The following is a 20623-nucleotide window of genomic DNA, read 5'->3' on the forward strand; positions in this document are numbered from 1 at the left end:
TCAAACCCCCCTCGATCCTTATCGTCACTTAAACTAGTCTTCTCATTCCAATACCTTTTTCTCTCCTGATCACCTGAATAGAAGACAGAAATGTAACTGAGTTTGACCGGAGCATTACCCATGGAATAATCACATATCACAACTTTATCTTTGCTGTACTTAAGATGTGCTTTCTCGTATTGTTCAAGGCATTTATTCTGCTCATCATTTGTACCCTCAGCGCCATCTTTGTCTGTGTGTACATAGAAATCCTGTTCTTCATCATCAGATATCCTTCATTTAACTCTTGGAAAATCACCCACATGTTTTATTTTACATGAAGCCTTCCCACCTCGTCTCTTCTCCACCTCAAGAGCAGGCCAAAAACACTATTTTTTAGCATTATATGTAAAAGTCTATGTTTTTAAAATAAATTCCTACTTTTTTCCATTTTATTACTAATATGTGCCTAAATTATATCCTTTTTTAGGTCGAGCATTTGAGACCTCTTGTATATACTTTAGTATATACTTATATGTCTATGTACTTTGTGTTCTCTGGAGATCAGCCCTAGGACTTGTCTGCTTCCGCTTAGGGGCTTTTTTTCCTGTTCAACTGCCTTTAATTAACTGTCTTGATAGAAAACGACCAGTAGAGGGCAGTAAAATACCAGAATTGCTTTTTGCTTGTTTAACTACCTCTATTTAACTTTCTTGATAGAAAACGACCAGAAGAGGTGAATAAAATACCAGAATCACTTTAGCATTCTCTAGATTCCAGTCCATGGAAATGGTCTTCCAAGAGCACCCGTAAACAATAATAATGTTTTCAAATCTTGTATTTTCAGTGATGTGGCTATATGCTGGATGGGTGAATGGGCTTAAACATTCGAAAGCTGGATAAGGGATGGTGGAGAGTGGTCGTTTTCTATCAAGAAAGTTAAATAGAGGTAGTTAAACAAGCATAAAGCAATTCTGGTATTTTACTTACCTCTACTGGTCGTTTTCTATCAAGACAGTTAATTAGAGGCAGTTGAACAGGAAATAAAGTCCCTAAGCGGAAACGGACAAGTCCTAGGGCTGATCTTCAGAGATCACAAAGTACATAGACATATAAGTATATACTAAGTATATACAGGATGCCTCCGTTTGGCCAACACCATTGATAATTGTAATAACTTCTTGGTCATTTTCCGTTTCTTGGGTAGTGGGGCCAGCCCCAGGAGGCACTGTTCTGGTTTAGCCTCTATTAAGATTCTAACCCCTACAAGGATTATCGCTACTACATTAATCCAAAACTACTGTACTTCTGGGCATTCCCATGCCAGGTGCACAAACCATGAGTAGGCCCTATTACATCTAGACATTCATGCGAACGACTGGCATCTATACGGTGGAGCCTCACAGGGGTCATGTACAGCCTCTGCACGAAGTTACAATGCAGCAGCTTCAATTGGGCATACCAAGATACCTTCACCCAGCTTTTACTTGACGGAGGAGGACGTCTGGTCGGACGCTATCGTTTCAAGCCACGCAGGAACCAGGGGATGCATTAACAGGCTGCATCAAGAGCTGTTTTGCAATAGAATTTCCCTACACTCTCCTGCATATAAAGAAAAGATTCAAGTAGATATTACACAGAGGTCTCCATTACCTATCTACCCTGGTTCCACGACCATTGGATTATTGTCCTCACTTTTTATGTAAGTGAGAGGTTCTTGTCCTTTCTATCATAATGGTACACCTTGGTGGTTATTTTTTAACACCGGAACACGCCGGTTTCTTTCACTAGTATCTTAGTGGGACTTGCTGACTACTTGTGTCCATTTTATAGGTGGCTTGAACATAAGACATTGCAACACCTGATATCATTGGTGCGATCTTGAAGGCGGTCGAATCTTCTAACACCAGTTATCCAATTGAATTTAAGTTCTAACTATACATGATACTATCGGATGATCAATATAGTTATCCGGGCACATTCTCACATCCCTTACCTACGGTCCAGAAACCAGGGACATTATCACCATCTGACTATCCTGCCCTGAAGAAGTCCCTTGTGGACGAAACGCGTCGGCTGTAGATCCTGTATATCTTTTAACCATCTGAACCAAATAAAGAACTTCCAAAATTATAATAAGAAAAATCTCTCTGATATGATCATTACTGATTACCTCGCTGAAAATATCTATTCCTCTAAATGTTGATGTGGTGCACCTTGGCCTTTTCTCAAATCTAGTTATAGTTCTTGTTTGAACCTGCATTGTGACAGTGGGTGTTCTTTGAAGTGTGCACACATACTGCCCCATGTACTAGTGGGCGAGATTTTTTGGAGAATAATTTGACTAGGTGCTGTCCCTTTGGGAATCCACCACTGTTACTTTCCTTTTTGTAAAAATACCAGAATCACTTTAGCATTCTCTAGATTCCAGTCCATGGAAATGGTCTTCCAAGAGCACCCGTAAACAATAATAATGTTTTCAAATCTTGTATTTTCAGTGATGTGGCTATATGCTGGATGGGTGAATGGGCTTAAACATTCGAAAGCTGGATAAGGGATGGTGGAGAGTGGTCGTTTTCTATCAAGAAAGTTAAATAGAGGTAGTTAAACAAGCATAAAGCAATTCTGGTATTTTACTTACCTCTACTGGTCGTTTTCTATCAAGACAGTTAATTAGAGGCAGTTGAACAGGAAATAAAGTCCCTAAGCGGAAACGGACAAGTCCTAGGGCTGATCTTCAGAGACCACAAAGTACATAGACATATAAGTATATACTAAGTATATACAGGATGCCTCCGTTTGGCCAACACCATTGATAATTGTAATAACTTCTTGGTCATTTTCCGTTTCTTGGGTAGTGGGGCCAGCCCCAGGAGGCACTGTTCTGGTTTAGCCTCTATTAAGATTCTAACCCCTACAAGGATTCTCGCTACTACATTAATCCAAAACTACTGTACTTCTGGGCATTCCCATGCCAGGTGCACAAACCATGAGTAGGCCCTATTACATCTAGACATTCATGCGAACGACTGGCATCTATACGGTGGAGCTTCACAGGGGTCATGTACAGCCTCTGCACGAAGTTACAATGCAGCAGCTTCAATTGGGCATACCAAGATACCTTCACCCAGCTTTTTTCCGGCAATGGAGCCTGCAGATCCTCATTCCATGCGTCCCATGCCTTAAGGCGCAGCTTTCCAAACTTTTTATGTTGGTGACACACTTTTTGGAGATGCATCATTTTGGGACGCAGTAAGGCAGTGTAGCGAGCGAGCCCAAATCACCTAAGGGGGTTCGGGGGGTTCTCACTCACTCGGTCTGTCTGTCTCTCTCTCTCTCTCTCTCTTTAACTGTCTCCCTCTCTCTTTTTCCCTCCCTTTCTCTCCCTCTGTCTCCCTCCAAACCTCTCTCTCCCTCTGTCTGTCTCCGTCTGTCTCCGTCTGTCTCCCTCTGTCTGTCTACCTCCCTCTGTCTCTCACTGTCTGTCTACCTCCCTCTGTTGCCCTCCTCCCTCTGTCTGTCTCACTCTGTCTGTCTTCCTCCTTTGTCTGTCTCCCTCTGTCTGTCGCCCTATGTCTCCCGCTTTCTGTCTCCTGCTCTCTGTCTCCCTCTGTTTCCGTCCCTCTGTCTCCCTCCCTTTGCGTTCCTCTGTCTCCCTCCCTCTGTCTTCCTCCCTCTGTCTCCCTCTATCTCTCTGCCACCCTCCCTCTGTCTGTCTCTCCTTCCCTCTTTCTCCCCATGATTGTCTCCCTCCCTCTCCCTCCCTCTGTCACCCTCTGTCTCTCTCTCTCTACCCCTCTGTCTCCCTCTCCCACTCTGTCTCCTTCTCTGCCTCTCGGTCTCTGTCTGTCTTTGTCCATATCTTTATCTGTCTGTCTGTCTCTGTCTCTGTCTGTCCCCATCTGTCCCTGTCTCTCTACCTCTGTCTCCCTCTCTGTCTGTGTCTGTCTCCGCCTCTGTCTGTCTGCCCCTATCCCTGTCTCTGCCTCTATTTGCCTCTGTCTGTCCCTGTCTCTGTCTCTATCTCTGTATGTCTCTGTCTCCGTCCCCCTCTCTCTCCCTCCCTCTCTGTCTCCCTCCTCTCTCTATCTCTCTCCCTCTCTCTCCCTCCCTCTCCCTCCCTCTCTCTCCCTCCGTCACCCTCCCTCTGTCTGTCTCTCTTGTCTGACTCCCTCCATCATTCTCCCTCCATCTGTCTCCCTCCATCTGTCTCCCTTCATCTGTCTCCCTCCCTCTGTCTCCCTCCCTCTGTCTCCCTCCCTCTGTCTCCCTCCCTCTGTTTCCGTCCCTCTGTTTCCGTTCCTCTGTCTCCCTCCCTCTCTTCCTCTCTGTCTCCCTCTATCTGTCTCCCTCTCTCTGTCTCCCTCTATCTGTCTCCCTCTATCTGTCTCCCTCTCTTTCTGTCTCCCTCTCTTTCTGTCTCCCTCACTCTCTCTCCCTCCCTCTGCCAGTCACCCTCTGCCTGTCACCCTCTGCCTGTCACCCTCTGCCTGTCACCCTCTGCCTGTCACCCTCTGCCTGTCACTTCACCCCAGCTTCGCAGGTCTTTAAAAGACCTTTTACTTGTTAATGAGGCTTTGTTGTGAATCACCCGGCCCCCATAGAGTAGTGTCTCGGAGTCTGTGCTGCTGTGGCGGACTCCAAGACACTCTTTGTCCCTTTTAGGAACAGCATACCTTTTTCTTTAGAAAACAAAATGCTCATCGCATTCTCTAGTTCTCGGAAGGAGAGCCAGTGCACCCACGAACGAACAATGGTCCACAGCAGTCCCCATACGCTACTATCAAAAACAAATGCCTCAGAAATACTGAAAGTACAAAACTCAGCTGATTTGTACATTTATTAAGAACCAAATTATCATAAAAAGACTAACATATCTCGATGACATACTAAATACGTTCTTGTCTCCAACCTTGTCAAAGCTTATCGGGAGACATACTCCCAAAGGATATGAAAAAACTTAAATGTTAAAACCACAAATATACATGAAAAAAGTTCTCAAACTCATTTAACATCAATTAACACAACCTTGATCAATCACTTATCTGTTTGTGAACAGCTGCAATAAAAGAAGGGAGATGGCTGCGGATTCTGAGTTGTTATAGTGCTTTAGAATGCTTAGGTGTTCTTTGTTCTTATAAAGTGGCTACAGTACAGAGAACAGCACCATACAATAAAGTAATAGCAAATTAACAATTTCACAAAAACATAACAAATCACCACATATCGAAGCACAAAAAACAATCAAACCCGAGAGTAACACAATAAACACAGCACAACTCAACAACACTAAAATACAAAACATGAAGAATGAAACAGCACACCACTACCACAACAAAATGTAACATAATAGGAAAAAACAACAGCATACTACACAGCAACACAAACTAACAACAAACACCTAAGTACAAGACAAAATGCTACTCAAAAACACTGTGGCACAATACACAATAATAAGAAAGCACACTTAAACTTCAGAATAACAATCCCACAGGACACAGCTTCACAACAAATACACGTTTACACAAACACAATGCACATTTTTAAAGTAGCACAATAGTGGGCCACTAAAGTAACACAAAACAATCAAAAAGAACAAAAACAGAACTTGGACTTGGAAGAATAATGATATACTTGTGGACTGCAGGGGGGACTATGGTCACAACAATTTTATGCTGGAAAGATGTGAGTTAAGTCTCTCTGATTGTGCTATTATGTACTGTGATATTATAGTTTGCTGGAACGTTAAATGTACGACTTACCAGTGCACTGTTCCTGAAAATTTAAAAGAACAAAAACACAACATCGCAGCACAATAATATCATCTATAACATAAAAGCACAACTCAACTTAATAAAACAAAACTGCAATTGTGTTCTATTGTTTTGATTTCCATTGGTGTATTACTGTATTGTGTTATGCTAGTGTGCTAGTTTTGTAATGATATATTGCCTATTTGTATTAAATAGTTGTGCTGTGTAATTTAGTTATTGTTGCATTGTTCTGTTATGATGTTTTGCTGTATTGCCTTTATGGTGTGGGATTGCAATGTGGCATTTTGTTTTAGTGTTTCTGTACATGAATTGCTGGCTACCAGCTTAAATATCCTTGTCCAACGTTGCCACGTCCACAACTCTGTTTCCGTGATACAGGGGGCTAAAGGTGTTTGTTACCTTACCAACAGGCTCTCTGCCTTATTTGCCATCAAGGACATTTAACTTCACCAGCCAAAAATATTTTTGTTGTTGGCCAAGCGCCGTCTGCTGCCTCAGGCAGGAAGCCATGTTTGCCATTCCTATTGTCCAAGAGAAATATGTAAAATCAGAACTACTTTACAAGGCAATCGAGAGACATGTTTTTGCATTGGACTCCATATCTGAAATCAATCAGGGATGTTTTGATGGATACAGGCCTATCCTTTTCTCAGTTAAATGAAAGCCTTTTGGCGAAAAGAATTGTACATTTCAAAAGGTGGTATTTTTTTTAGCTGTCTGTCGGACAGCTTGAGACAACTACAATAGTTATGGATACTGTGCCAAATGAAGTGAAGCGCCAGCAATTAAGGAAGGCAACTTCAAATGGGGATTCCCGGAAATAACTCACACCCATTAGTTACTTTTTAAAGCCTACAATGCAAGCCACGCGAACGCTTTATTCTATTTTTACACTATATTAATACTAAAAATGGTGTTTGCTTACAAGCGGTCATATGCATGTTTTTTATTTATACAACAACGTCCAGTCTGTTCTCTTGTTTCAAACAGCTAGATAAGATGCTAACACTTACTTACATTTTACTCAATGTTATATCTGTGTGTTACAATACCTACTTATTTCATTTTATAATCATAGGAGTGAAGGTTTTTTGGGATTCTCAGAGTATTACATGGTTGTTTTCAATCTCTCGAAACACAACATACACTAGGTGATACATCAAAGCTGGCAACCCAGTGTGTTGCAACAGCTGAGTCTTAACAGGGCAAGAGAGTGCAACACTTATCTATAGATAGGGGATACCTGGCAGCGCCCAGGAATGCTGTGCGCCTCTCTGCAGCATTACCTCCTTAGCTAACACAAGCCAAGACAGACATTAATGACAGCATTACCGGTCTCCCAAGTTTCCATTTCAGCAGAATGCACTAACATTATTTGCATTCCATGTACCATGGTTCAGGCGCGTGCACTTTGATGTGAGTGATTCTGTCTAAACAATACAACTGCACTTATAAGACCAAGCATTGTAAGAATCTGAAGGTTTCCTAATACAGTAACTTCATTATAGCAATTTCCTTATTCAGGAAATCTTAATGACATGCCTTCATGCAAAGAGCACCATTTGGACAGCTTCCAGTGGATCAATCATTCCGTAGAAATGTGAAAGCTGAATCCAGCTTCATGAATTGTTGATGAGGATGGAAGGTTCTCTAACTACAATTAATGGCGGATGCGTTGCATGCTAGCTGTATTTGCTGGGAGGGTTTCTCAGATGGACGTGAAAGCCTCTTACATTTTTTTGTGCAGACAATGTCTTTATGTTGAGTTTAAGAGTAGGAGGGCCTGATTTAGACAGTCATTTTCAACCTTGAAATGGACAATGACCTCCTACTTATAGGTTAGTCCTGCCTGTTATCTGCCAAATATGTGGGCGTGATAAGCAATAGCAATCCACAAATGCTGACTATCTCCTCCAAAATGGGAGCGTAATGGGGATTATTAAAGAGAGGCACAGGGTCCATGAAAATGTAACGACACCCCCAAAAGTATATGCTAGCACAACATCACAACAGTTACAACTAATTCATCTCAAATGATACCAGAGGCCAATTAGTCTCACATCTAATACAGTCCGGCCTTGAAATAAGTTATAGCACTGAAAAAATTAAAATGGGAAGCCAATAGATCTGTGGGCAAAATTACATGCTGACACCAAATGGAGCGATGGGGCAAGTTTTTGGAAAACCATAAATCACTTCATAAGACCAAAGCATGGCGGAGTCTTCTCTAATATTACTGAAGAAGTATGGGGAAGCCATCTTGGGAATCATTTTAACCAGGATATGAATTATAATCTGGGGATAAAAATTAATAGTGTGATGAAAAATCTCGCCGAAAATAAAGCACAATCACTTGAAAAGAGCACAGGCATCTTAGATGGTCAGAATCTAATCACAGACGACGGACTGACAAGTATACAAAGCATGATTAAACGTCAAATCAAAAAAGGAAGAAGAGAGGGAGCCCCAGGTCCATATGGAATTCCACCCATTCTTTATAGACAAGATGAGAACAGATGGGCAGCAGCGCTCGAACCACTATTTTTGGGAAATTAGATTTTTTAACAGACTGCCAGGCTCCTGTAAGGGCTCAATAATTTCTCCAATTTTTAAGACAGGGGATAAGCCTCTCCCACAAAATTATCGATTAGTGGCTCTAATGTGGAGAAGCGTGGCTCAGTGGCTAGAGGCGGCAGACCCGGAAGCTGAGATCGACCGTGGACCAGGGTTCGATTCCCCGCCTCGGCGGGTCTTGGGCTCAAAATTCCACGGACTCGACAATTCTCGCTCTGGTGCCTACTCAACTCACGGGGTCACACTCTGCGACTCTGGGCAATAGCTTGCTTAATCTCCACTGCGGCGGGATGCCTGGCTTTCACCTTGTGGACACCCTGCCGTGGTTTCTCACAGGGGAATACCAGGACGGGTTCCCTAAGCAAGCGCCGGGACGCTTACGGGCAGCTGTGCGCTTTACAAGTCCAGCACATTTACATTTACATTTAATGGATAACGAGACAAAGTATTTTGCAGGTACACTCTTGGAGGAATTGCAGGCATGGGCCACAGAGAAATCCTTAATTCCGGCCAACCAGACAGGCTTTGCCAAATCAGTCGGGACAACGACTAACATGGGTATGTTAATAGGCAAGGCTGAATCAAATAAAATTCCCATCCACTTCTGTTTTATAGATTATAAGGCTGCCTTTGACCATATAAATCGGAACATTTTATGGTCCAAATTGAATGGATGGAGGATACCAAGGCCTCTGTTAGACTTGCTGGTTAACCTTCATACAGAGACATGGGTCCAGATAAAGCTTGGTGACGGTTCACTTCTGTCAAGGCGCATACCAACCAACAAAGGCCTTAAACAGGGTTGCGTCCTGGCTCCTACTCTATTTAATCTATTTTTAGGAGATCTTATCCCAATCCTAAAGTGGAGAAGCGTGGCTCAATCGTTAGAGCGGCAGACTCTAATGCAGAGGTCTGGCTCGGGACTAGGGTTCAATTCCCGCCTCCGTGGCTCTTGGACTCAATCTCCAGAGGCTGATAATACTCACCTCGGTGCCTAGTCTAATCATGGGTCCCACTCTGTGACTCTGGGCAATAGCTTGCTTAACCTTTGGGGGTGCCCATGAGTGGACACTTCACAGGAAAGCCAGGAAGGGTTCCACAGCGGTATGAATACAGCGCTATGAGACCTCTGGGTAGTTTGCGCTATATAAATACGAACACATTTACATTTATATAAACAGCTGTAACTCTCATGCACCCAAGTTAGGAGGACTTCAATTACTGTGTCTTCTCTACGCAGACGAAATAGTCCTAATCAGTCACACAAAGGTAGGGCTACAACATCTTGAGAATGCCACACATAGCTATTCTGAAGCAAATAAACTGACTATAAACCTGGAGAAAACACAAACAATGACGATCAGTAAGAGCAAGAAAAAAAAATGTTGTCCTGGTACTGGAACAATGCTCAAATTGAGGATACGTCAGTGTACAAATACCATGGAGTAAAAATTGACAGTGGGCAGTTTACTATACAGAAAGCTAGCATCAGAGGTAAAGGTCTTGCTTCATCAATCTCTCTAAAAGCACTAAACAGCAAACTTACTGGGCCCTCCCTTCTACCTCTGTTACAAGTAATACGAGCTAAATTCCTGCCAACAATCCCTTATGGGAGTGAAGTACAGAGAGGCAGAGATGCAAAGACCCTCGATAATACAGTCATAGCTGCTTACAGAATTATCATTAGCCTGCCCAAACGAACCTCACCGGCACAAATTAGGCTAGAGTTGGGTGTCCAGAAACAGCTCCTGGCAAGACCAGGGGCATATATATTACTATCTGGGACAAAGTGCGAAAATCCAAAACAAGGATCTCTAAATGAGTATCTATGGAAGGAACTAGAGCAACTTCCTGCCTCACCAGCTGCCAAGTATCTTAAAAGCAGCCTGGCGAATATGGGCCTAAAGCAGCTCTGGGATACCCCAACAAATCATACAAAGCTTAAAAACCTGGTCAAGAAAACAATAAAGCAACTTTCATGGGTTGAAGATAAGGCGGCCCTCACAAAATGGTCACATGGCTGGATGACCCTGAACTCTTACTCAATACAAGCAGCACAGAGTTACCTTGGATTGGGTTATGCTAAAACCGCTAAAATGAAGTTTTTAAGGTACAGGCTGGGCTTGCTTCCCTGCATCCGAAATTTCCCATGCTGGCAAAAACACAAAGTTGGCTCCCTTTGCCAGTTATGTGGCTCAGTGTCAGAGAATATGCTGCACTTGTGACAATTTGTTGGATGAACAAAAACATCTGCTGAAACACCATTTTAATCAGCGAGGGATGCGTTCAATAAGACAAGCAGTTCTCGCCTGCTTTGCGCCCCATGATCCACAGTTGAACTGTAGTTTTGTTAAGTTTATGAAGTCGGTGGAAAAGAAAATGAAAAGAAAATGCCAAAACTTGAATCCTAATTGCTTTTTAGATAATATTATAAAACAAAACTGTATCTATTTCCAAGGTCATCCAAAAAGGATGCATTTTTGCTGTTTTAAAATGAAATGAGAAACTGCGATTACGATACGCTGGTTTTATCAAGCATGTAGATTTACTTTTAAATTTGTATATGTGTACTGCAACGGTTTTTATTAACTATGCAAATAAAATATCACTTACTTACACTACAATATCCTAAGTCTGTATGCAAATTTGAGCTAAAATTCCCCACTATCAAAATCATTTAATTTTGTAGGAATCTGAGATATATGCTAAAAATCAGATTAAACCTAAATCATCTGAAAAGCAGTGATGCAAGTGAGCATTGAGAAGAATTGCACCATTAGTAGAATCCATATGATTCCTAGTGTTAGCTGCCAGAAAATGTCTGTCAGCGCTTATCCTTAGGACTGTGTTGATCAACACCCCCTGCCCTCCACCTACTGGCCACTTCATCAACCCTCACAGCTTTTAATTCAAATCAGACAATTGAATCATGTGCTAGAAGAATCAGACACCATATTTTCCAAAACATTAGAGTATTGTACAAATATACCAATATTAATAAAATCCTGATCAACCAAATGTTTCGAAAGTCCTGCAGTAGTCCATCTAATGATCCTGACTAAACTGCTAGGAATGAACATATGGTCCGTGACCAATGTTTAAACAAGAAATAAATTCAATGTTCACAATGTAGGTTGTATGCAAATTACCAACACTAGTATCATATACTCACAGGTTGCTTCATGCATGCATTAAATACCTTTTTATGCATATACATTTCCAAAGAACACACAGACAAAAATAATTATTTTCAGCCCAACTCAATTCGAAAATATATCCACATTTATTCTGAATATATATTAGTTTCTTTTCATTGAACATAGGTTGCGCGCAGAAAGAGAAAAGGGAAGTAGGGTAGTGGTGGCGGGTGGTGAAAAGTGTAAATCATAGATTTAGGAAAGGACAGATAGATACTTTCGATACACTGGTAGCTCAAGACCAGACAGTGGTGACCTGTCCAATGGTACACTTTCATTTACATGTAATCTGTAAATCTTTATAAGCAATCAATGCATTATACAGGTGTGGCAGATGAATAACTGGTACAGGTCTAGTGGGGAAGAGCGTCGACGTTTCCACTCGACTGAGGCAAAGAGGGGTGATTGTGACCTCCCCTGCGAGTCTTCATCAGGACAGTAAGTGGCAACCTATGAGTGAAAAGAAAAATTAGAAAGGGCGCTGTGTGTGTCTGAATGAGTTGAGAAAACGACTGGTGTCTCTACTGAACTCAACCTTGTGCCAGGCCTGGCTACATAGGTGATGGATCCGTTAATGAGAGAATGGCCCAAAATCGCCAAAATTGGAGTGCAACCTGTGAGTACATGATACTAGTGTTGGTAATTTGCATACAACCTACATTGTGAACATTGAATTTATTTCTTGTTTAAATATTGGTCACGGACCATTTGTTCATTTACGCATTGCACCCAGGTCCGGTTGACTTTAAGGTTACCCTATTATCTATAATCGATAAACTACTGGGAAGACAGGCTTAAAACTGCAGAGGAGTAGTGGCCAGTGCAAAAGGTCTCTCAATGGAAACATTGTGTATATTCGGGCCGATTCATAGAAGTAAAATAATGTCTATGGGGCATAGTTACAAAGGTAAATTAACAAGTCTAAATGTACTCACATGTAAATCTGCTTCTGCAGGTATTTCATTCACATGTTTTTGCTATTTACAATTTCCAAGTGGAAGTCTGAGTGCAGACTTACATGTCTCCATCCCTGGTGAAGTCTCCTACGTACCCCATTCTCCAATAGTGTAAAGTTAATACTCCTCATTTTTCACATGTAGGCAGATACCTCATGTACTATGGTAAATGTCTTCTTTGGGAATGTATAAGGAAAATATAAACAAGTTTATTAAATTTAAGAAAAAAACAAATGTAGTAATGTAAAATATTAATTTGTAATAATTTACATGTTTTATTTTCAACCCTAGATCTAATCAAACAAGTTACAGCACATCAGTATAAATGTGTATTATGTAATGTATTAATAAAATTTGTACTTAAGTAAATTAATAAATAAAAGTTTAAAAAATAATTGTAAAAATACCAACAGTACAATGCTTATTTTTTTTTAATATGAAATATATCCTACTAAAAGTTATGTATAGAACCAATTTAAATATTGTTTTATTCTAACCTTTAAATGTTTCATTATTTTTAAATATAAAATAGTGTTATTATTAAAACTGATATTACTATAGTAATTATTTATTCTATATTCTTATATAAGTAGAAGTAATTTTATTTAGTTAACGTTATTTCATATTCGGTTTTCATTAAATTCCATCCCTCCATTAGTTCCTTTGGAAGTGTGTTGTAGTACCTCTGAGTGGCCATGGTGGTACTGGACTTACACCAAGGCTGAGGTTAAGTACAATAATTATACGCACACAAGGCGGAGACCTTTGCACAGAGAAGATAGGAGTAGTGGAGGTCTCCGCAAGTAGGTTAGTGAATAGCATTTTGTAGTATGTGAGAAGTGTAGTACTACTTGACTTACTACAAAATGGAGTGTGTGAATAGGCCCCTATGTGTTATTGTGTCTGTTAATATAGATTTCATTATTCTTTTCTGCAGGGAAATTCACTTTTGTTTATGCCAAATGTTCTAAAGGTATATTTGGAAAATGGACAGACCAAGGCTTTCAAATTTGAGAAGAAGACAACTGTTAAGGTGCGTTTTTTTACTCCTTCCATTTTGTGAAACGCTAAGTTAATGTGAACATACTGTCAATACCTAAAGGTCAGTCTTTAAGAACTTTATCTAATTTCAGTGCAAACCAAACATAAATAAGTTCATTATTTTAATAGCACTTGAACCCACTGGATTATAATCTTCTTTGCCAATTTAGTGAACATTTATATAGAATTCAGGGTGACTGTTGAAATTACTCGCTCAAAGAATAGCTTCCAATAGAACCTGCCAGACTGGATTCATGACTTTATTGTCCACCAGTAGAACTAAGAGTTGGTATGCTGCATTATGTGCTTTACATATAGTGGCCGTAAGTCTTATAATATCTCAGCAGTGTCTCAGTAATCCCACTGTTAGTTTATCTGACTTGAGGGCATTTAGCTCTATTTTTAGCAATCCTACTACCACAGCTGATTCATTCCTCTTGACCTTTTATTTGTTTCCTTGCATACATGTTAATTTAAGAATACTGCATTCCTGCTCAAATATTCCATGTATTCCCTAATCCCCAGACTAATCCCCATCTTTTGACTAGAGGTGCCATTCACTGAGCCCTATCTCTTATGGTTCAAAGGTGCCCATGACCGCTTTTTACTGATTCGATTTCATCTGGACCTTTTTCACTATCTCTTAGCTCATGCTCGTGGTGCACATAGAGGGCAGTGTCTCGTACCCTGTGGCTGCAACGGAAAGTCTCCACAGGATATGATTCACTATTTAATGTTTTGTATTTTTTATAAGGTCCCAAGAAAGTCTTTTATTATTCCTATTCTTAAGAAAGTCAGTTTTAGGCATGTCAGACTGGCTTTTATCATTTTACAATTGCTTTCAAGCAACTCAGTATTATATACTCTTAGCTTTTTAACAGCTGCAATTCAGCTTCGGTCCAGCTGAGATTAATTTTAATGGTTAATCCGGGTTACCCTGGTAATATGAAATTGTTTTTATTATGGCTCCATCGAAAGTTTCTGCTATTTAACTCTGTATTATGTATTGATCGTGTTAAATTATTTGATGGAGTCTTTTTAAGGTGTTGTTTTACTTTTATGGTTTTCTTGTAAAAACCGAATAAAGTTGATGATGATGACTAGAAGTTGTTGTTATAGGTGTAGTAAGATGGCAAAGTAGAACTTCACCAACTTTACCACCATTTTTTGTTTAACCCTGCCAATTAAAAAAAAGAATATTAATTCAGGCCAAATTTCATAAATGTTATATTTTATAGAGAAAATCTCTACAAATCCTATTTGTATCTTATGTTTCAAATAGTGCTTAATTAATGCTTGTCGAGCACTCATTTTTGGAGGCTGATAAGTATTTTTCATTATCAACCTTTGAACCAGAGCAAGAGAAAACCAGAACATGTCAAACAAAGAGGAAAGAAATTATATGAAAATAGTGACGAAAGGGGAAGAAAATGGATGAAAAAAACTGCAATGGAATAATGACACAGAACGTGTTGGGAGTGGCATCAGATAGAGTCAAAACTAGGCAGCCTAGGTAATAAATCCCGAATTTAGTAATGTCTGAAGTGGGCTTCTAAGAATCACTTTATGCCATTGAACATATTATTATTATTGCTATTTTTGTTGTTGTTGTTGTTGTTTGCAAATTAAGTAAGGGTCTAACAAAAGCAGATTGTCCCCATATGAAAGGCATTGTGAAGGTGACATTGTAACATTTGTGATTTTCCTCCATAGTCTTTTATATTTGTTTATCTTTAGCTAAACAAAGTGAATAGTTGGTGACTTCGAGTCTTAATTTCACCAAAATGTTTTTGCTTTTGTTAATTTGTCTGCTTCCACTTTGCATATTGATAGAGGCATTGGTGGTTACTATATATTACCTTAAATTACACCTTCCTTTTGACCTGATTTGTAAAGTGAATGAGTCATTTGTATTTGCACACTATTATTATTATATTCAACACATCCACTTTTTTTTGTGAAATATTTTTATTTGCATTTTATCATGGAACAACAATACAGTCATGTCATCATCGGTCAGCACACCCCGTCCCCCCACCCACTGATCCTCACCAATAAAAGCAATACAAAATTATTCACATTGAGAAAGGTCACCAGAGCTTTCCACGCCCATGGTAATAGTGCCCTGGCCAACTGCCTTACACCGTACTCATAGCTGTGGGCGCGCTTTGACCCATTATCCCTTTTCATAGGCCCCCATCGAGGCCATGATACTTCCGCCACCGACTCCATACTCTACCAAATTTCTTAGGGCAGCCCCGTGCCTTATAGGTGACCCTTCCGGCTGCCATGTAGAGATCCATACCAATTCCTCCAATTTTGGTATTGTGGCTGCCCCCCACTTCTTTGCGACGTCCCTCTTCGCAACCTCCAAGGCCAGGATCAGGAAAATCAGGCGCGGGCGTGCGAGATCAACATCATTGGTCATACCCAACAGGACTAATTTAGGGTCAAGTGGCAGGGAAGTCTCCAGTACCTTCCTCAGTTCTCTCAGGATCCCCGCCCAATACTCCTGAATCATTGGACAAGACCATATTACGTGGTAGAAATCCCCCCCTCTTTTCCACATCTCAGGCAATTTGTATCTCCGGCTCTACCCATTTTATGTAGGCGTACCCAATCAAAATAGGTTCTATGAAGTGCGTTGAGCTGAATGAGCCTCAACCAGGACTTAATAGCTACCTCCCTCGGGTGCATGAGTACAGTGTCCCAGTCTACTGTGTCCATTTCACCCAACTCCCTCTCCCACTTACTCCTAAGGGTACTTAGATCGTTTGGCATGTTGTTCATAAGAGTTCTGTATGTGAGCGATACTGCCCTTTCCTGTACTTGTTCCTGGAGCAGGCGGCCTTCTAATGGTGCATATTCAGGGAGTGTGCCTGCTGGGACCCCCTCCGCCTGCCATGCATGTCTCAGTTGTGCATATTTAAAATATTGCGTTCGGAGCAAGCCAAATTCCGCCCGCAACACCTGGAACGACTTCAAGTCCCCCTTGGCCGTCACGTCCCCGAGCATCGAGATCCCTATATCGTCCCACCTCTTAAACCCCTTCAATTTATTCAGTTCCTGCAGCCAGGTGCAATGCCGCAACAGCGTTTGTTTGGTGGGCCTCTTCTCCCAGCCTATTGTCTTATTCGCTCGGTTCCATACCGTCAACCTACGTCTAGTAGCCGGCAGCAGTCTCCCTTTCCCTTTTCCCCCGTATAAATAATGGTTATACGGGCGAGCGCCCATCGTGTACCTTTCAAGTGCATATTGATATTATTGTGCCGTATCTGTTTTGCCTGTCCTCTGTGCCCCTGATATTATCGTGCCGTATCTGTTTTGCCTGTCCTCTGCGCCCCTGATTTTATTGTGCCGTATCTGTCCTCTGCTGTGCCCCTGCTCGCTCCTGTGCCTCCACCGCCGACCCACCCCGCTCCCTGCCGCTGCTACCCCGCGGCCCCACCCCGCTCCCTCCAGCATCACCGCTCCCCTCCCCACTCGCCACCCGCTCCCGCCTCCCAGCTGCTCCTCCCTCGCTCCGCCCCCTCCACTCTCCACTTATGGCAGAGTCCGCACGTGCGCGCAGAGGGCGCGCCAATGGTGCGCCGAAGGCACGCCAAAGGCAAGCCCGTCTACGCCCGTCCGCGCCTGGACCGCGCCCAGCGTCAGACCCCCTAGCCCTCGCAGATGCTCTCCCACCCACCGGACGTACGACGCTGCCACCCTCAGCGCACTCAACACCGGACGCCTCCCCGGCTGCCACCAAGCCACCCCAGGACGCACCCACGGACCCTTCACCTGCCACTCCTGCAAGTTCGCCTGCATCCGGACCTGCAACCCACCCGCACCCGCCAAGCCAAGCACCAACAGCAACCACCTAAAGTGCATCCTGCTCAACACCCGCTCCGTCCACAGACACGCCGTGGAACTATGGAACCTGCTCGACACCACATCTCCAGACGTTGCCTTCCTCACGGAGACCTGGATGAACGCCTCCTCAGCACCCGACATTTCCATAGCCATCCCGGACAGATACAAGATCCCCCGGAGAGACGGCGTCAACCAGACTGGAGGAGGCATCACCATCGTCCACAAGAACACCATTCGCATCACAACCAACTTTGAAGACACCCACACAGCCGCCGAACATCTCCACTTCCAGATACACACCGACCCCAAGACAACTCTCAGAGGAACCCTCATCTACAGACCCCCAGGACCCCGCACACAATTCAGCGAAGACATCGTAGACTTCATCAGCCCACATGCCCTCCCCTCCGCTAACTACATCCTCCTAGGGGACCTCAAATTCCACCTGAAGAACAACTACGACAACAACACCACCACCACCCTTCTGGACAACCTCGCCAACCTCGGACTCAAGCAACTGGTAAACACCCCCACCTACTACGCCGGACACACGCTTGACCCAATCTTCTCCTCCAGCAAGCACATCTCCTTCAGCCATTCCACCGGACTCCACTGGACAGACCACAGCTGCGTCCACTTCAGCTTCAGAAAGACCACTACTCACCACATCCCGCAACAGGCTCCCCGCAGGAACTGGAACAAGATCACCACTGACCAGCTCATCACATCACTGAATCAGAACCCTCCCGCCAGATCAACGGACCCCAACCAAGCAGCCCTCAACCTCGCACAGTGGATCACCAACTGCGACAACGACCTCGCGCCCCTGAAAACCCATCCCAGCAAGCCCGTAAGTAAGAAAGCCCCGTGGTTCAACGAGGACCTCAAGAACTCCAAGAAGAACTGCCGCACCCTCGAGAATGCCTGGCGAAAGAACCCGACCACAGACAACATGACCGCCCTCAAGCACGCCACCTGCAAACACCACCAGCTGATCCACACCACCAAGAAGACAGCATTCAAGGAACGACTAGATAACAACGCACACAACAGCAAGGAGCTCTTCAGCATCGACAAAGAGCTTTCCAACCCCAGCGCCGGAAACAACGACATCACTCCCTCACAAGACCTCTGCGACTCACTCGCCACGTTCTTCCACAGCAAGATCGCAGACATACACAACAGCTTCGGCGAACAGACCGCGCACCCCACCACAGAACCGACGCCCTCCACCACCACCCTCCGCGACTGGACCCCGGCCAGCACTGAAGACACCATCCGCACGATGAACACCATCCACTCCGGATCACCAACCGACCCATGCCCCCACCACGTCTTCAACAAGGCCGCCTCCGTCATCGCGCCTCAACTCCGGGACATCATCAACTGCTCCTTCAACACCGCCACCTTCCCGGGAGCTGGAAACACGCCGAACTCAGCGCCCTCCTGAAGAAACCATCAGCAGACCCCACCGACCTCAAGAACTACCGCCCCATCTCGCTCCTTCCATTTCCTCCTAAAGTCGTCAAGAAGACCGTCAACAGACAGCTGGCCGCCTTCCTCGAGACGAACGGATCCCTTGACCACTCACAGTCTGGCTTCCGAGCCAATCACAGCACCAAGACCGCCCTCATCGCAGCCACCGACGACATCCAAACCCTGCTCGACAACGGGGAAACAGCGGCCCTCATCCTCCTGGACCTCTCCGCAGCGTTCGATACTGTCTGCCACCGCACCCTAGTACAATGCCTCAGCAACGTCGGAATCCAAGAGAAGGCACTGGAGTGGATCATTTCGTTCCTCGCCGGAAGGACCCAGAGAGTCCGCCTCCCCCGTTCAGATCAGAGGCCACCGAAGTCATCTGCGGCGTACCACAAGGATCATCACTCAGCCCAACCCTCTTCAACGTGTACATGAGCCCGCTCGCAGCCATCGCACGCCAACACAACCTCAACATCATCTCCTACGCCGACGACACCCAGCTGATCCTCTCCCTCACCAACGACCCCGCCACCGCCAGAACCAACCTACACGAAGGGATGAAAGAAGTAGCTGAGTGGATGAAGAACAGCCGTTTGAAACTGAACTCAGACAAGACAGACGTCCTCATCCTTGGACAATCACCATCTGCCTGGAACAACTCCTGGTGGCCCCCGGTTGTAGGCAGCGCACCCAAACCAACGGACCACCCTGTCGATGACCAGACAAGTCAACGCCGTCTCGTCTTCATGTTTCAACATCCTACGCATGCTCCGAAAGATCTTCCGTTGGATCCCCACCGAAACCAGGAAGACGGTCACCCAGGCACTTGTCACCAACCGACTGGACTACGGAAACACGCTCTACACCGGAACCACAGCCAAACTGCAGAAAAGACTCCAATGCATCCAGAACGCCTCCGCACGACTCATCCTGGACATCCCCCGCTACAGCCACATCTCCGGACACCTGAAAGACCTGCACTGGCTCCCCATCAGCAAAAAAATCACGTTCGGCCTCCTCACCCACGCACACAAAGCCCTCCACGACCTAGGCCCCAGGTACCTCAACAACCGCCTGACCTTCTACACTCCCACCCGCCAACTTCGATCGACCAGCCACGCCCTTGCCGCCGTTCCACGCATCCGAAGAGCCACCATGGGAGGAAGATCCTTCTCCTACCTGGCAGCCAAGACCTGGAACTCCCTCCCCATCCACCTCCGTCTTACCCAAGACCACCTCTCCTTCAGGAAGCAACTCAAGACCTGGCTGTTCGAGCAGTAGCGGACCCCCCCCCCCCCCCCCCCCCCCAAAGCGCCTTGAGACCCTCCGGGTGAGTAGCGCGCTATACAAATTTCTTGATTGATTGATTGATAATAGGAAGTGAGATCCCTCCACTGTACTGGTGCCTCTGTAGGGTCGTGAGTGCTATCCGGGGTTGCTTCCCTAACCACAGGAGGGTTCTCAGTTCTGCATTCGTTTCCTTGAACACCCTACGGGGAAGGGGGTAATATTCGTTCTGGAATGCGTACAGGAGCTTGGGCAGCATCATCATTTTAAACATGGCCGCACGGCCCAGGAGTGTAAGGGGTAGGAGTTGCCATCTACTCGCATCCTCTATAAAATTACGCACTATCCGTCTAATGTTTTTGTCATACGAGCGGCCACTATCTAGTGTCACAAACACTCCAAGGTACGTAAAGCCCTCACCAGTTGTCTGTAGCCTCTCTGGGAGGTTCGTTCATTGTTCCTGTCCCCGGGGATCATA

At 44.2% G+C, this 20623-nt stretch overlaps 1 protein-coding gene across 1 annotated transcript in view; it reads left to right on the plus strand.

Moving 5' to 3' along the window:
• The window catches only part of FRMPD1 (FERM and PDZ domain containing 1), a 1126186-nt gene that overhangs the window by 717900 nt on the left and 387663 nt on the right, over window positions 1-20623 (plus strand). The window contains exon 7 of the mRNA XM_086961871.1: window positions 13418-13513. Within this exon, the coding sequence (XP_086817997.1) occupies window positions 13418-13513 (96 nt within the window). The remainder of the gene's footprint in view (window positions 1-13417; window positions 13514-20623) is intronic.

Source organism: Lissotriton vulgaris, chromosome 3_1 (genome assembly GCF_964263255.1).
Source record: "Lissotriton vulgaris chromosome 3_1, aLisVul1.2, whole genome shotgun sequence".
NCBI lineage: Eukaryota > Metazoa > Chordata > Amphibia > Caudata > Salamandridae > Lissotriton > Lissotriton vulgaris.